This window comes from Patiria miniata, unplaced genomic scaffold, assembly GCF_015706575.1.
Source record: "Patiria miniata isolate m_02_andy unplaced genomic scaffold, ASM1570657v1 HiC_scaffold_16, whole genome shotgun sequence".
Lineage (NCBI taxonomy): Eukaryota > Metazoa > Echinodermata > Asteroidea > Valvatida > Asterinidae > Patiria > Patiria miniata.
In genome coordinates, this window is record NW_024037054.1 from 4,445,367 (window position 1) to 4,464,351 (window position 18,985).

Consider the following 18,985-nt stretch of genomic DNA (forward strand, 5'->3'; position numbering starts at 1 on the left):
TACTAGAGTGCTAACTCCTCATTCTGCGCGCGGAGACGCTTTGAAGCCGCTCTGGGCGCAGACATTTTGAATTCATGTGCGTGTTTGTAGAACACAATCAAAATAGAAGGATTGAATTTTAAAAGTGTACTCTACATGCAACGCGCAAGTAGAAGATACGCAAACAACTTAAGCGCGTCATGGCGGTTCAAAAAGCGTCACGGCAAAAAGCATCTGCAGCGGAGGGACGCGCACTGGTTGCGCTGTTTGTGTAGAGCAAAATGACACGCTCATTTGCTGATCGTGCGTTTCAGTTTTGGACGTATTGGCTTCGGTAACGCACCGGTATGGAATACAAACACAGAAATGCAAATAGCCGTACAAAATTTCTAGGTCTCCATAGGTTTGTGCACAAACATGGATGCGCCCAGCAGGCATTACTTTGTACACGAAGTTAGTGCTCTAGTAATTTAATATAGCTCTATGGCTATATAGTGTGAATGTTGGACACATGATCGGATATCAACTCTGTGCGGTACTATGCCGCTGACTCACCATATATAAGTTTAAAAATAATACAAAGGGTCTCGGATTCAACCTGCAGCGGAAGCCAATGTAGTTCCTGAAGTATGGGTGTCATGTCTACGTGACGATCCAGATTTCCCCTTTTACCAGTCGTGCAGCAGCATTCTGAATACGTTGTAGTTTCTTGAACTGATAATCGTATAAACCAGAAAATAAACTGTTACAATAATCCAACCGGGGAGTAACCAATGCATGTATTAGTTTCTCAGTATGTACTTGATCCAAAAGATTCCTAAGTTTACCAATCCGCCACAGTGAGTGAGACGCCACCTTACAAACACTAGAAATGCGAGCATCCAAGGTTCCAGCTGAGTCCAACATCACCCCAAGATCTTGTACTGTGGCAGAGGCCATAGTACAGACATCCCCAACCCGCACTTCAGTCCCAACAGTTTGGAGACTTGAATTTCTGAAGCGTGAACCATAAGATCTCAGTCTTACTGTCGTTCAATGTTAGCATATTTGTTCGCATCCAGCAACGAATCTCGTATGGACAGCAGTCAATGTGAGTTACATATGAATAGTCAACACGGGAGCCACAAGAAATGTATCTGACAGTCATCTGCATAATGAACAGAGTTTAGACCATGACATTGACGGGTGATAATGTCCTCGAGTGGATCGACAAGGAGAACAAAACGGGTTCGAGTACGGACCCTTGTGGAACACCGAAGACCCAATTGATACCCTTTGAGTTCTCATTCTCAAAAAGAGAGTTCAACCAATCGTAAACTTTCCCCCAATACCAAAACGAAGTCATTTGTTCGAGGGGTAGTTGCTTTGTCCAATACTGGTGCAGTGCTTTTGCCATTGAAGAGGGCCTTCATGAGTGTACAGTGATAGCACTTACAGTGAATGGTCTATAGAAATACCAACTTAAAAAGCCTTTTTTTCCCTCAAAATCCAACATTTTCACAGTATGGAAGGTTTCACAATTTTATCACTTATATCTTCTGCATTCTGATATAATCGGCAGTATCACCTGGGCAAGCCTGTCATGATTTTTGTCACAATTTTGGTGAATAAATTCATTGGTAATGATAGGATATAAAGATGGTTCCATCCTCAGTTACACTTCCTTACCATGATTTAATCTAACTTCACTATTCCCATTAACCCTCCTGCTCTCTGAACAGTCACAGACAGTCCAAGAATCAATCCTCTTCCCCTGCCATGCCTTTTACACAGGCCTGTCACCAACAGTCAGATCATATTGCAAGCAAGCACTGTGACTAGTCAAATTCAGTCAACAGACAAAAGAAGTAACTGGTAGGCACAACTGGCTTATCAATCACCAACAGTCAAAGCATCACTGCATCAAGTTACATAAACAGTCACAGCCAGTCAATCCTGCTTTCTGTAGGCTGGGAGCTCTTAACTGTTGAAAATAGTCACTTGATTGATTTTGACTGAAAGGACAACTTTGCTCAGAATGTATGTTTGCATAGGAGGGTTAACTGTGCCGGTCTGTTTGTCTGTCTCTCTGTCTCTACTTTTTTAACATATTTCTTCTTTTTTGGGGTTGGGTTTGTCTGTTGCAGGAGGTGGGGTACTGTCAAGGCATGAGCCAAATCGCTGCTCTGCTCTTAATGTACCTGAACGAGGAAGATGCATTCTGGGCCCTTCATGCCCTACTGACGGACACCAAGCATGCTATGCATGGTAAGTACATTAACCAGGATGCCATGGACATTTTTTTTGCAAGTTCGGCAGTGTCTAAAATGGGCATCCAGAGCTATGCTACGTGTTTTGTCAGTTTTTTTCCCACGTAGCTGTAATGACCAGAGATGAAAGTTTTCTGACTCTATAATCGAAAATCCGACTTGTTCAAATGTATTTACAAAATTCTGATTATTCTGACGATCTTTTCCCTGCAAAGTCTGATTTTTAAAATTATATTTCAACGAATTTGATGAAATAGGGCTTGAAGTGTGTACTAGTACATACCTACGTGTACATGTACACGTCACATGTAACTGCGGCGCGGCCCTGATTTCGGACAGGCATTTTTGTTCGGCCTATTTTCTGATTATTTTTCCCATAGGCCAGTTTCATCTCTGACCGACCTAGACAATAACTCTGTAGACAAGACATTCTGATGCAGGCTAAGATTCCTCAATCCTCCAATAGATCCCTACTTCCTCAATGTTCCAAAATCAACCAACAGGAAATCTTCTTTGTTCAAACGTTCATAAGGCTCACATCGTCCATTGGTTGAACCTTTTTTGTATTTTTCAGATAGTCTTAGGGTTATTACTTGCATTGACAAAGTGCAAAATTGCAATAAACAAATAATGCTTTGAATACCTGTGAAGTTCCAAAAATAAAATCTTTTAGTACTCTGGTGGCATTTTGGAAGATGGGGGAGATTTAGAAAGAGTGTAAGGTACCGTACCCCCTCCATTAACCAAAGTTAACTTCTAACTTGATGTTATTTTCTCCTGTTTGTTTTAGGCTTCTTTATTCCTGGTTTTCCCAAGCTGATAAGGTACCAGGACCACCACGAGCGCATCTTGAAGAAGTTCCTCCCGAAAGTCAAGAAGAACTTTGTAAGTATTCTGACATCTTGACCGTATCAATCCCTTTTCAGTCTTCTAAGGCTTATTGTACATTCAAACCATATCATCTATTTTTTGGTCAAATAATTATCTACATGGCAGATTGGGTTTGGGCAAAAAAAATTGTCAAGGCTGATATTGTTTTTTAGAGTGCTGGCAATTTTTTTGGGGGGGTTTTAAGATTTTTAGGAAATCTTCAAAATAATTGTGAACACTTTTGAAAATTTGGCCCCAGATTTTGACATTGATTCTGACTAACTGTATTGTGTCAAGGCCTTAAGCTGCACCTTATGTTGTGTATGCTCAGCCATGCAAAAATTACAAATGTATGCTAGACATCATCCACACTGCTTCTGGGTATCATTGGCAATTTCTTATTGTATTATGACAATGATTGTTTGAGGATTTTGAGGATTGAGGCAGTGGTCACCCCTTCACTGAACAACTGCAAGAAATAATAGATGACTGTGGAGGACTTTATGAGTCTGTATCAATTTTTTTTTTTACATGGTGGCAATTGGAGGATTTTGAAGGATTGAGGATGGATCCTAAATACATGTGATTGGATCTAGCAAAATGAGTCTTAACCAGTTCGCACCGTGATTATTTTGACATGACCGAAGCCAGGCGCAGGATTGTTTTCATGAACCTTGATGCCAGATGGGTTCAGGCTGTCATCTGCGGGTAGCACACCCTGATATTACCAGCCACGCTTGCTGCGAGTGGGTCACAGACAGATATTTCTGGCCTCATTCATTGCGTGTTTATCTGTCATCCATTCCGAATACCGCAAAATTTTGTGTACACGTCATCCGACGTGAACTGGTTAAAGATATAGTCCGTCATTTGTAATTTGTGCATTTTGTTCGTTTGAAGCAACAAAAGTGTTCAAAATCTAATGAAGGATACTGAACAACTAACCTGATGAAGTTTCAGCTCAGCTTCAGCTGTATATTCCGAGAAAAACAGCATTCTAGGATCTCAATTTCAAATCAAAAGTTGCTGAATCATGTTTTGAATTGTTTTGAATTGCAGCTATATGCGATGTCACGCACTGATCCGACAAATTATAGCAACCGCGCGCCTGTGCGTCGTGCCAATGCTTGCGCGCGCTGCGCCGAATAACAAAACGAACTACTAATTTAAATTTTCCCACGGTGCGTCTTAAGACGCACCGTTGGAAAGGCCTTCTTTCGTTGATTACTTCAAATGATAGCTTGCCAGAAAGAATAATTTCACAGGGAGTTTAGTCCACTTACTATCTTTCAACCAAGTATGTTTTTCAACAATAATACGCCAGTTACTTTTTCGGATGGCTGCAAATGATGGGCTGTAGCTTTAAGGAACCTGTACCAGCCCTCATATTTCTCCTGTCTCCTTCAGGACAAGTTGGAGATCCACACCAGCCTGTACTCCATGAAGTGGTTCTTCCAGTGCTTCTTAGACCGCGTCCCCTTCACGTTAACGTTGCGTCTCTGGGACATCTACATGCTGGAAGGAGACAAGATCCTGGTGGCCATGTCCTTCAACCTCATGAAGATGCACAGACGTAAGTACCTGGGGCCGATTTTACAAAACTCTAAGATGCCTCTTAGGGAGGGTAACTCGTCTTAACTCACGACTCGTCCTTGGATCGATTTCACCAAACTTAAGACACGTTCAACACGTCCTAACTTTCTTAGCAACATGGCTGAAACCGTCTTAACTTAAGATCGGTCTGAGGGTCGTCATTAATGCATGCATCTCATTAATGCATGCATTAATTTGTATAATCATCTAGAAATCATTGCAACATCGTCGTGTCCTTGCAACAAAGTTGTATCTCCTAAAATGGCGTGTGACGTCATGTGATCCGTGGACAGAACTTTAAAATGGCGGTTGTGTTTAAAACTCCGTAACTTGAAAAGTACATGAGTGATGTGAATGATTCTTGTACTGAAAGAAAGCTTATGAATTGGGCTTTCATATCCTAGATTTTGAAAGTGCTACATGCAGAACTTCACTAAAACAATGGTCCCGACATTTTGGTTTCGTTTTTTTTTACTCACTCTGTATTCGCTTTGTGACAGACCATGCTGTGTATTCCTTATGTCAGCAATGTTAACCTGATCACTAACATCATACTAAAATTAAAACTGTTGTTTTTTTCCTAAAGATTTTTTCCCCTGGACATGTAAAGCATCCATTTGTGAGATTTATCGTCGGAGGTATGGGTAGCAGAATAGACTTTTCTTATTTTAACTGGTTGTGATGCAGGGATGATGCTGAAGAAAGACATGGAGACGGTCGTCAGATACCTCCAGGAGCAACTCGTGGACAACTTCGGCTACAAGGATGATGAGGTCATAGAATCGCTACAGGAAGCTATGGCAGGTAATTCCACTTGATAAATCAAGACTTCACTATGGGCTCTGTGGGCCAACCAAAGAGGGCGCAAAGTACGCACAACTTCCTGAATGTGCCAAAACTATTAGCCACAGCGTCTTCGCGTGAGCGTCAGGCGTCGTGGGCGCGCAAATACACGTACGTTTAAATTTAACTTGATGGTCTCCCAGACTAATCCCCACCCCCAATAACTTTGGATCGTTCGAAATATGCAGTGGATGGATCGGGAACCAGTCTAGGTCACCCCCAACTCTCCTTTTCTGGCCGTTGAAGGGGTACTTGTGCACGGAGCCCATAGGAGATTCCAATATGTGAGGTTTCGGCAAGAAATATCGTACAAATACTGTAGAAATGACTCTTGCGAATCAGTATTTGTGGCGTTTGGCTGTATATCAGAAGTTGGCCAGAAAATTTTGCCTTTAGCAAAAATCGAAATTTTCGGCAAAAATAATCCCGTCGCAAAGTGGCTAATGGGACAAGCTCCCATTGTCTGAGAATTTGCAGTTGATGCACTATTGTTGATGGCTCAATGCAGCAAGGTGCCACAGACACTAACAGCTGATTCACTTTAGTGTGTATGGCTGGGGTCAGTGTTAATGAGTTTATGTCGGATGACGTGTATACACGCAAACGTTTTGCGGTATTCATGACCGATAAACGCGCAACAAGCGAGGCCAGAAATATCTGTCTGCGACCCGCTCGCAGCGAGCGTGGCTGATAATATCAGGGTGTGCTACCCACAGATGACGGCCTGAACCCGTCTGGCATCGAGGTTTGTAAAAACAATCCGGCGCCGTGTCAAAATAATCCCGGTGCAAACTGGTTAAGACTCGTTTGCTAGATCCATTCACATGTATGATTTTTCTAAACGTTTTGTTCTTTAAATCTTCTCTTCCAGAATTAAGACGAGCCAAGATGATTGCGCCCCCAATCGGCAAGACCGCAGAACTGCCCCAGGTTCCGTTTGGCTTGTCCAGGACCCCCAGCATCAGCCAGGCGACGGGGCTGCGCTCCCCCATGCAGCATCTGAGCAACGGCCGCGGCAAACAGGTAAACAGGAGGAGGAGGGCGCCAAAACGATAGTTAGACAGTCGCCGTCGTGTGAAGACCTTGAAATATAATCCAAAAACATGCCAAAAGTTGCGCATGCTGTGTGGTTTGGTTTTTTTTGCATTTGGCACGATTATTTTTTTTTCTATACAAATTGTGACAATGCAGTGATGTTCATATATATGCGTTATCCTCATTTCATTCAGTGAAATCCTTGCTGGCAGGCCATATTTATTACAAGAAATATTGAGTTTTACAGAGTAAGTCAAAGATTCGTGATTACCTTTCAAAAATTGTGCCAAAATTTTTCCTTCAAAATACAGATTTCAAGTACTTACTGTTTTTCTCATTTCATTTATTGAAATCGTTCGTGGCAGGCCATATTTATTAAAAAATATTGAGTTTTACAAAGTAAGTCAAAGATTTGTGATTAATTTTTCAAAAATTGTGCCAAAATTTTTCCTTCAAAATACAGAATTTATGTACTTACATGTATGCTATTTTTTTAAATAGACATTTCTGTCGTCACTTTCTGTTTAAAAAATAAATTATTTGAACCACAAACCCTCACGACAATCTGGCATATTCACAAAAACTGGAGGGGAAAAGTCACTGCAGAGGTACACATCTACAGTATATTTAGCTGCCAGCAAATATAAATGCAACCCACGCCATTTAGGTACCGGTAGCTACCGCAAACTACGGTAGCCTGTCATTTGTATATATTACTATTTATTGAAATCAAAATCACCAGTGACTAAGCCCACGATTCCCTTTACAAGAACTCTCTAATTCTCCACCAGATGATAAGAAAATAGCCAAACCTTTTTTTACAGAGTTTTCAGTTCCAGAGTTTTCCATCTTGTTTTGCACTATTTGTTGTGTTTGGACCCAATCATCAGCTGAGACGGTTTCATATTTGTTTCATTCGTATGTCCCTTTTCGGTCAACTGAAAAAAAACAACTTCTTGCATTTCTTGAACTATATGTTGGTGCCTAGGTTGTTACAGAACCAATTTAGGCAAAAAAAAATTCCAAATCATTATTTTTCCCAATTTTCACTATCATTGTTATCATAAGTGTCCATTCGTGTGAAACCTCCTGCACTTTTCTCCAAAAGTAGACAAGCTATCAGCAATTTCTTTCAGGGAAAATCGTTGCAGTTCCCTGGTACTCTGTTGAAGTAAAAAACTGGTTCCTTCATGCACCCACTTCATAATGCATCAAGCAAATTATGTCGTCTGCACCAGCTCCCCCCCCCAAAAAAAGTCACATTTTCCAGGCCCTATCATAATTTCCGGCAGGTTTTGAAAGCAGATCTGTACACCATTTCTTTAAAAAAAAAAAAAAATCTGGGCAACATTTTCCGTAATCCGTCTTTCCTGTTACTCTTGTTGTTTCAAGCCGTCTGCGAGTAGTACGTCCTCTCTAGTTGGCATGGCAACGCATGATTCATGACATATACCTTAAATATCGCTTTCATGTAAGTTTTTGAATATTTTTTTCTCCCTCCATAAGAGATCCTTTTGGTTGTCACGACGGACTTAATTTCAAATCGGTTTATTTTTTTTATCCACGAAGAATGCCGAACTTCGTCTGTGGCCAAAGTGTGCATTAATTACTAATTGTGATCATTTACTAACGGTGCATGATAAACGGATCGGAGTCTTTTGCACGTTGTGCTTGAAGGAAGGTGCCATTTTAAGTTTTTTAATTTTCTACCTCGAACCGCAGGTACGAGTACTTAGTGTTTTACTTTTTACATTTTAAATACTCAAAATTATGTTTGATATAAAAAATAACAGCATCTTTATAAATTAACAAAGGCATACCGGTAGTCATGAAGAATTTTTATCCAAAGACATTATTAACTGAATGGTTTTGGTAGAAGAATCAATGAAGTTTTGAATGATTTTGTTCTTAGTAAAAATATAAATGCTTAAAACAGGGTTCGAAATTAGCGGTAGCCCGCTAGCCAAATGCTAGTCGAAACAGCGGCGGGCTAGTCCAACTATTCCTTAACTAGCCCGGCTGGCTGGCGAGTGAACAATTATTGGGATGCGGCAAAGATGAACGCACAGAAAAAAAAAAATCATTACATTCAGAAAGAAAACCCCATCAATTTGTGTCCAATTTTTTTCACTGTTTTAAAGGGTTAAATTATTAGATCTGTTAATCAAAAACACTGACAAAATTGCCTCAGAATTGAGCCTGAAAGTACGCCATTGTGTATTTGAGATTAGAAGAAAAAAAAGCGGGCTAGTGAAAATGCCCGCGGGCTAGTTAAGAGTCCGTTTCAGTAGCCCGGCTGGCTAGTGAACAAAAAAAGTTAAGGTCGAACCCTGTTAAATCATATTTTTGTATATGTACACAATTTTGTATTTATCCATGGAACACAATTTACAGCTAGTATGATACTTTAAATATAAAGTTAGATATTTTGTGTAAATTATTTTAAAATGGGAGAAAAAGATCCTTCTTCGTTTCTCTGGTCAACAAGGATGAACATCCATTCAAACGTAAAACATGCTATAAATAACTTGGTTTCAGTAGAATACTAACAACACATGGGAGCCTAGCATGCACTGGTTGCCATAATTTAGTTTGCACATTGGATGATTGCAGTTTCTAATAATACACAGTATAACACGTAAACCACGCACGACAGAAGGGGGCGCTATTTATGTGTCTATTTTTCCAGTCGTTGTTAACCTGGTTTTTGATAACTTGTACAAAAATGTCACAGACAATGACAAAATCTGCATTTTAATGATAATTTACCAGACGTCTGAAGAATATGACATGTTTGGCGTATCTGCAGTTGGACATGTACTGTACGCACGTCAATTTTGGCTTATGACTGCTGTTGTGCAGTCTTCAGCACTAGGAGGTATATTTTAGTGGGTAAATGTAGACAGTGATAAAGAAATGAGGATATACAGAATATAGAATGTCCTGATATTGTACATAGAAATTATAAACTTTTGTCGCGATTGATTTCCAAATGGGCCAAAAAAAAACCACCCCCAAAACACCCTGTAAACTTTGACAGTTGCTTTGGCATGTTTTTAGCTCACGCCTGGCCAAGGGTGGATCCAGAACACAATTATTTTTTTTGGGGGGGGGGGGGGGGGGAGGTTCAAAAATTTGTTTGGTCCCCCAGAAAGTGGGTCCAAAAAGTTACGGCGTGGGGTTCGGGGCCCGAAATTGTTGGAATCTAGATGCTCTGTGGTGCGATCCGAGGGGATTTCGGACCGCTTTAACCAATATTTTTTTGAGGAAAAGATGGTGGTGTATGCAGTGCCTGCCTTTATAGCAAGTTCACTTTATTAAAACAAAAAAATTGGTTACTTGGTTGGTTTTTTTTTTGGGGGGGGGGCCTTTGTCCCCTGGATCCGCCCTTGTGTGTGGCACGTTGTAGACTGTTAAAAGTTAATTTTACCAGTGGGCTACATTGAGAAACATATTCGGCCATTTTCCTACTTTGATCTGATTTACCTTGAAAATAGTGTCTGTACGTATATTTTTAAAAGAATGGTTTAGTTACAGTTTATGCGGGTTTTGAAGACAATCAGTAAACTACATGTAGCCCAGCAGGCTAGTAAGAACGATTTTACTGCAAGGTCCAGCTCGGGATAATTGTAAATGTTGGTGCTGGCCACCACACATTCAGTTGTCACACATGCTTGTAAATAAATCGAAATTACGCCAGCTTCATTTTTGAAAAGATAAAGTAGTCTTTTTATTTTTAGCAAAGGAGAGGTGATTAGAAAAGCTGATTTGAAATTCTCTATTAAACATGTTAAAGGAATTGTTTATCCAATGTTTTTGCAAGGGGAGTATTCTTAGAGCATTATTGTTAGCATTAAAATAGAAATGTATGTCATAGTCTGAAGTGGTTTTGTTTGTACTTGTGCTAATTTGTTTTGTTGTTGATTTTATTTGTTTTTCTTTGCCTTTTTCCGTTATTGTGCACGTGAGTTTTTGTTGGATTTTGTTGTACCTTTACATGAACCTCCTGTTTGAGTATATAGCAGTGGTATATGGCCATTTGCAGATCATTTTCTAACCAAAGCATTTGATTCGTAGTGTGATTTTTTTTTTTTTTTTTAATCCTGCTCATTCAGATCCATTTTTTTTCTGTTGCCATGGTAAAGATTTTATTTTTCCCCTGAAATACTCCCTCTATTCATTTTTTATTTGGAAAATGACAAATCAAGTTAATATATCAGTTTTTTCAACTTTGAGCTTATACATTGGCACAAAGCAGGCAACATTAGCAAAATAAGTTTTCCTTGGTAGCAATAACAATGTCTTGGAAGACAGCCGCACGTCTTATCATCATATGTTTGTAACTTTGCTTCATATTTTTCACCCAGTCCATCATTTCACATCTCTCATTTGACCCATTTGGTACATGCGCCCAACCTCATCTCATGCCAACATACAAGTCATTTCACGTACCCCGTAGTGTTGGTGGTTTTCAAAACCAATTTGTGGCGCAGCTGTACCGATTTATCTCCTTAAACCACAATTCTCTCTCAATAGCTTGACAGCATTTGCTTTTTCTGTTCTGATATTCAGTTGTTTTTGCTTTTGACTCTAATCTTGTGTGTTTTTGTGTGTGTGGTTGGGGACGAGAAGAAAAGACGGCCATTTCCCAAAATCTCAGTTACAGATTCCGTAGGAGCACCCTTTTCAGAGATATGCTCTTAATATAGCTTGCGTGTGCAACTTGCTTTGCCCGGGTTTCCGTTGCATAATTTGCTGAGAATCTCACCAATGAATAATGTCGTATGTGTCTTGTTAACTGACTTTTAAAGTTTTTTTTTTATCCTGTTGGAACAAAATGTACAATCTGATCACTTGCTTTACTCACTAACACTCGCTTCTCATTTGGTGCATTGCCAGGTCATTAACATTGGCTTTGTTCTCTCACACCCTCTCCTTCCCCCGTCTCTTTCCGCTATCATTGTTGTCCCTCCGCCCTGGTCTGACTTCAATCCCAACACCCTTCCTTCAAACCTTACCAAATCACAGGTGGCCTCCTCATCCAGCACGTCCCAAACACCAACCGCCTCACCCAGCACCACCCTGTCCGTGTCCAATTCCACCTCCCGCCAGACCTCGCCGGAGAAGCGCAACAAGTCGGAGGACAACTACTACAGCAGCGTCACCTCCTTCGAGAGCCAGTTCTCCAACCAGGTGGCCGGGGCCCTGATGGCCGACCCCATGCAGGGGCTCCGCCAGCCCCGCTCGCCCCCCAGGACCGACGACGAAGAGGACCACACACCCACGCAGAAGGACTTCTTGGAGTACGAGGCCCGGCTGAGGGTCCTGGACGGCGGCGGCCGATCAGACAAGCGAACCCTGCAGGCAAGCCTGAGCTCACCGCCGGCTGACCGGCCTCAGAGTCTCCCCCCGTCAAGCCCGACCATGTCGGACCCCATGGAGCGTCGGTCATCCCTCTACGACAACATTGATGTGTATTATAACGATACCTACGAGGTTGATATGGAGGAATCGTTAGAACGATTGAACACCCCAACCGACCAAGAGCCGTTTACATTAGGGGAGCACGAGACATTAATGTACACACCTGTGGCAGGAAATTCCCCAGCCCGGGTTGCTCGGAGTAACGGAGCGAGCAGGGGAGACCCTGCTCACGTCGCTAGTACGTCGTCAACTCAAGGAGAGAGTCGCTCTCCAACCCGTATGATTGCCAGCAACTCACCCGTTCGCACGACTGCTGGTAGAACCGGCTCTCCATACAGAGAGACTCATTCCCCCCAACCATCCCCAGTGAAATACTCCCCTTATGGTGGCCCCTCCTACGCCCCCCACTCCACACATCAGCCCCCGCCCCCTCCACCCCGGACCCTACCTGTGAGTGAGCTACATCATTTTGACGGCGAAGGCTCACCCTATCGAGTCCGGCGTACCACTCCCGACAGAGAAACCTACGGTGGCAGCATGTTCACCACACAAGGGAAAGTCGATGGTCCAGCGGTCCGACCAAAAAACCTACACAGCCCTGTCAACGGAGTGCCATATTTCAAGACTCAAACAACTTACATATAACAAAGTAAGTAAAGGTTTAATGTAGCCTACTTTTGTATTTATCTACCTGTAACAAGTTATTACCCCTTTAACAAAAACATTACATGACCTGTTCTCATAAAAGGTGATTAGAAGTAGACCTATTGATTCATGTGTAATGGGGCCTTCAGCGTAGAGACTAAAGATCTTTAAAGACAACTTTCGCAAATTCAGGATATATGTTGACACGCTAATGACATTTTTTTTCCCGTATAAATTGGAATAAAATCAACACTTTAATGTCGTGAGGTTCCTTAAAATTATTAGTATGCATATTACATCAGTTCACATTCAACAAATGATATTTGCCAAATATCATGGGCTTTCCAACCATATGTACATGTCATTTTCTGAATTTTGTGATGTACATGTAAAGTCGTCATTGACTAGAGCAGCACTTGATTTCATGAAACGCTTCAATGCTTCGTAACGCAAGTTGCGACACGTAACATGTTGCAACTTGTGATGCATCCTGCGATCAATTTTTCAAAATTTTACGAAGTGTTGAACGTTTCGTCATGTTTTCTTCAATTGCAGTTTTTGGTGTGGCTTTGTCGAAATCTCTGGTTTGAAATAACGAATGCGGTTTCATGTTTTCATGTAGTTACGAAATGTCGACAACCTTCAATGTCATTCCAGATTGGAATGATTTCTAAAACAGTTATTCAAAGGTTGCTTCATGCTGCGGCGATCACACGTGTATACGGGCAGTTCCACGGTTACTCACGTAACATTTTTGATGTACTTTTGAGTTTCCTTGGGCTGTAATTACCTTACTGAAAAGGTTTAATAACTGTTATCCCCATGGTAGATAGACTAGACTTAGACCTACCTAAGCACCAAAGATGACATCCAGAAAAATGTGTAATTATGGTAAACAAGACGCACAAAATTGGTTACTCACGTTACATTTTCGTAGCGTGAGAAACCGTGGAATTGCCCACATGTAGAACTTATTGTAATTCTGTAAAATGATGGTTTCCATAGGGCTGTGCATCGGAACCGGGTACCGGTACCCGACCACTAATGTCAGGAACCGGTTCCAGATTATGGGATCGGGTACCCGTAACCAACTTTTCAAATTCCTCAGTAACTTCTCAGACAATGATAAAGAAAGGTTTTGAATGTCATTTCTGGGGAATTTTGAAAATGATAGCCAGGCTACATGGAAAATAAAACGGGTTTCACGTTTATGACGCTCGCAGAATTTGCAGTTTTCACCATAAAGCTATAAAGCTCACTGTACACACTTGTATCTTGCTGTATTGACGCACCGATGTGGTAGTATTATCATGCGGACCTTTATGGACAATCTGAACAGCAACTTCCGAGATTTGAAATTTGGGGTCGGGTTTCTTTAACAGGTACCCGTGTTGTTTTTTTCAATCGGGTAACTGGTTTCCATACTACCCGTAAATGCACCCCCCTAGGTGTCCATTCAATTTAGTCATGCCATATCCTTCAAATACACAGTTATTATGTGAGCAAACCCAACACAATTGAAAGGATAATTTGTAACTAGTTAGGACATAAATTTCAGGAAAGATGCTTTGCTCTCTTATGAAGTGTACATGTACTTGAAAAACAAAAATGAAGGGCCTTTTGGGTGTAAGCTTAGACGATATCATTTAATCCATATCCATTGAATGATCATTGCCAATGTGCTAGTAACACCAAACCAGCTTTGTTAGTTAAATTCTGTTGGGATAGGGTTGTATTTTAAAGCTAGCACCAAAACACGGTCTGAAACTTGGGAAAGGCTTTAATCCGGCGGGCACATTTTTGTAAACTATAAACTGAATTATGCGATTACATGTAAGTTCTTGTAATAGGTTGCGATTTACGTCAGACAGTTGTAGTTTTGCTGCTGCTGAATGAAGGCAGTGAAAACAAAATCCAAAAAAAAAATTGCTTGTGAAGTTTTGACATATTGGTAAGCGTGTAAGGCATTCAAAAAATGACGGAGAACAAAAGAGAACAATATCGTCCACGATTCCCAGCATACGTCCGCGATTGGGGTCGTGTACAAAACATATGGGAGTCTTCCTAAAAAGGAAATGAGGGACAATGGGACGTGCACGATGAGAGGTCGATACGCAACTGCGTGTGTGTGTTACTTGCATTGGTCTATTTAGCTACTGTTAGTTGTCAGTATTTTGTGTAGTGACAAAAGTTTCAATGGGTTTTATTTATAATTTGTGTGTGTTTCTGTAACAATTGACTGAAGGCAGCTGAGATTCCAATAATTATGCATTTTCCAACACAAATCTGACCTGCTGCAGAAAAAAATAATAATAATCTTGAGACAACTATCTGCCTGACAAAAGCAGCCAAAATGTGGTTTTGACTTCTGAACTTTCTTGCCCATTATTTTCCTCTAAAAGGATTTCATCTGGCACTTGATTGTCATCATTTATATCTTTTATATTTTGTTTCTTCATTTTTTTCATACATTGATTATTTGCTGCTTTCTCTTTTTTTCACATAATTGTTTAATTTCGTTGGCTGGTTTTCATTTTTTAATTTTTATTAAATAGTTCATTTGTATCTTTGCGTGGCATACTGTACTAACCGGCTGGAACACTTTGTGTCTCACTCTATCAAAATGAGGAATATATTTGGGGGGAAAAAGAAGAAATTTTCACTGGGAACAGCTGAAGGTTTGTAAAATAAACTTTCCAGTTATGTACATGTATGCACCAACTACAAATGTTTATATTGCCTAATTTGAAAATGAAGAAAGCAAAGTTGTTAAATTTCTGTCATCTTCAGAGCACTAAACAGAAAACATTGCATTTTCTCATTTTGAGAGTCAAAATATTGACCCCGAAATTTGTTCTCGCAACAATAACACCAAAACGGCCCATTCGTAAAGGATGGTTGTGTGGACGTTTATATTCTTCTTTTATATTAGTAGTTCTCTTAATAGTTGCTCTTTCCAATTAAAAGTTCAACTAAAATGCATTTTTGTAGCCCAATTAGGCGCTTTTCAAGGACGGAATGCCCCTTTAAGTCATGATCCAAAATTAACAGCTGAATCAAAAGTATAATAAACACTGTCACTAATATCACTAGGAAGATGTAGAAGAGACACATGTAGATAAGATACATGATCTATGCACTATCCTCGCAGGATTTGCGTTGACTTACAGATCATTTTTCTATCAACATTTTTTTTAGTGAATTTTCTTAAAGAGAGGAGGCTCTTGTTTCTCACACAGTTATAAACCAATAATCACTTTTTTATATATTTGTACAAAGATGAAGAAGACATGTTGAGAATTGAAGATAGATAAACATTCATGTAAGTTTCCTTTTTATAATCATTTTATAGCCGTTTTAGTAGCGTCACTTGTACATATGTGAGTAGGGTTGCTAGGCGGTTGTCGTGACAACATTTTGAATATGTAATAATGTTAATATCAAAACATGGATTGTAAGCATAGTGTGTTAAGCTCACTGCTCCAATCCTTTTTTGTGTGTGTCCCACGTTGCCACGGTTACACTTAGATGACAAAGGCTTTTGACCAATTCTCGTTTGGGTGAAATTATGTCATTTTTGAGTTCATGCCAAGTGAGATGCATGATGCTATTGTTGACGGATATGGATTAGGAAATTGGGGGAGACTACTTGAAAAGACATTCAAACGCTACCGGTATTTCGACGGTGCCTGGCGCTCACGCGAAGATGCTATGCATTCTGCATGTTCAGAGTAAAATATGCTGTGCATGCTTCGTGCAGTACATGCTCAAACCACTACATGCACATTGTGTTTCTATCCCGCTGAGGTTTTTGAGAGTGGTCACAACGTGCCATGTACTGTTCATGCCCAGAGTCTGTACACGGACACCCTGTGGCACTTTTGTTCTGATTCGTTTTCCAATTTTATACAACACGGAAAAAAATTTGATTGAAACCAAATTTTTGGAAGTCTCACTTTTTTTGGTCACATGAACACTCTACTTTAGTAAAATAGTGTGCCCAGAAAGGAGTGCCATATAACAAGCCAGTGAACAAAAAGCCCAAAAATGGTCATATCCGCTCCGTTCACAAGTACCTTCTCACCGACAAAGAAAGTACAGTTGGGGGTGACCGACCAACGCCATCTTGCCTGACTGCAATTTTGCTGCGACGCGTGGCCACTACGTGCACATAGTACAAATCCCCTGGTGTACATGTACGTGCGTACACAAGGAACGGTGCACGTCAACCAGCGAAATGTCCCGCCCATTGGCCGTCGTTGCTAGGTAAAAGGGCGCCCTCTTTCGTTGGCGCACGGAGCCCATAGAGGGTGTAATACTCTTTTCAAAAACTGGGAATCTGTCCTGTTTTATTCCTAATCTTGCTGTGTATATATGTATAAAATGAATGCTTCTTTATGTGAAGTTGTTTGTAGCGTAAGACAGATTGATGAAGTGAAGATAGTGATGTAAAGGTCATTGGTGGACTGAACTGAGTTCTTTCCTTAAAGCCAGATGACAAAAAAAGGTCGACTCGATTCATTGTTAGCCGAAACTCACTATTGTAGGAAGTGCATTTATTTTTTAATGCTTTTAGGGTTAACTTATGAAGTTCATTTGTATATTGTATATTACTTTTATTCGCAGAGCCGTTATTATGTATATGCAGAAAGAAAATGAAATAATTACAATAATGACGTAGTATTTATAAAAAAAAAACACAAGAAGTAAAACAAATCATTGAGAAAAATGGAATGTTTTGTAAATTAGAAGATTTGAAGTGCAAATTCATAGCTCTAGTCTCCAGTTAGGGTAAAAAAAGTGAAAAGCATTTTTAAAAAAAACACAACTTTTTCTTCTTTTTACAGCAGGGTTTTTTTTGGACAACAAATCACAAACAAACAACTTATTTTTACTACAACAAGTGGTTATTACAAATATTTGTAAATGAGGTATCAAAATGCAGAATTTCCATTTTTGTGGTGGTTATTTTCCTTTGAACCGTTTTTAAGAGTTATACTCCTTGGAGTGGGCAAAAAATGACTATAATTGAATTACATTTACCTGTTTTTTTAATTTAGCTTATAAAACCAACATGGAACTGATTTCAATAATATTCTTAGAGAATAATCTCAAGAGATGCAATTACCATTTCTTTCTATAATACTCTTCATCATACATGCGTACCGTCAACAAAAGTTACGTGTTGACTAATTGTACTCATTTTTATTATTCTTTTGAATAGCAATATTTATCAAATAACCCAGTCATTTCATACTTTTATTTTGAGTGTGTGATAAACAAAGTTGGGATAATTAGGGCCTGTTGCACTTCAATATGTACGGTGGATATCTGTGAATCTTTTTTGTAACTCCACTTGTTGTATAATTGTCATCTCCATTTTTAGCTGTTTTAGTTTTAACCCTTCATTTTTTCGTTGATTTTTGAAAACCTTTGCAGTTTTTCTTTCACTGTTTCAACCCAGCACCTCTGGTCTTGCACTCTGCTACCCACCCCATCAACCACCTCTCACAACCCATTTTAAACCCATCCAACTCTAGACCTGCACCCATTTCCACCCAGTGAAGCCCAATTTCTCACCCCATCCACCACCTCTCTCAACCCATTTCTTACCCATCAACTCCAGACCTGCACCCAGTGAAGCCCAATTTTTCACCCTGTCCAGCACCACCAAATAATACAGTATACACCCACAGCACCCTGCACAACCCTACACAACCCTAATCCAGTGCTCATTCTCACTCCAACTCACTTTGCATCATTTTGTTTTTACTCGGTTGCAAACAACTTTACTGCCCAACTCGACCTGCACCAGGGTTCAATTACAGTACGTAGACTATAACTACAGCTTAGCAAAAAATACAGCTTAATGGCAAGTATGGGTGCGTTCTAGCTCACCCGGATTGACTCGGGTAAAGGCAGATGGGTTAGCCACGACAGCCGGGCTAATCAAACGCTCAAACTCTGTCATCACGATTCTCATGTGACGTCCGTAGCCGTTGACAAAACACCCTTTTCGGACTGAGTCCTTCTTTTCAGATTTACTGCTTTTCTGTCAATCGCAAAAGTAACAACGTCGGGCTGGATTTACAGCCTCTAAACTCGCAATGAGATCAATAAATAATTGTTTACACTTCAAATAAACTTGATTTTGGGGTCCACTGGATCTTTTCGGCTGAACGGCCGCCATATTTGTCCCCTTCTTAGAATAAGCATTGCATGCAAGTGATGTATTTCCACCACTGACTCTGCTCCACGAGCAGGGTCTGTGGTGGCTGACCTGGGTGAGCCCTGAGAATGACGTCAGAGCTGACCGAACGGCACGGGGCTGACCCGAGTCGACCCGG

At 40.5% G+C, this 18,985-nt stretch overlaps 1 protein-coding gene across 1 annotated transcript in view; it reads left to right on the forward strand.

Moving 5' to 3' along the window:
* LOC119722720 (USP6 N-terminal-like protein) overlaps positions 1-13,476 on the forward strand; it is a 59,182-nt gene extending 45,706 nt beyond the window's left edge. Inside the window, exons 9-14 of the mRNA XM_038192988.1 lie at positions 2,106-2,226; positions 3,019-3,113; positions 4,506-4,671; positions 5,379-5,495; positions 6,406-6,557; positions 11,598-13,476. Coding sequence (XP_038048916.1) covers positions 2,106-2,226; positions 3,019-3,113; positions 4,506-4,671; positions 5,379-5,495; positions 6,406-6,557; positions 11,598-12,638 — 1,692 coding nt within the window. The 3' untranslated portion in view covers positions 12,639-13,476. The remainder of the gene's footprint in view (positions 1-2,105; positions 2,227-3,018; positions 3,114-4,505; positions 4,672-5,378; positions 5,496-6,405; positions 6,558-11,597) is intronic.
* Positions 13,477-18,985: the final 5,509 nt, after the last annotated feature.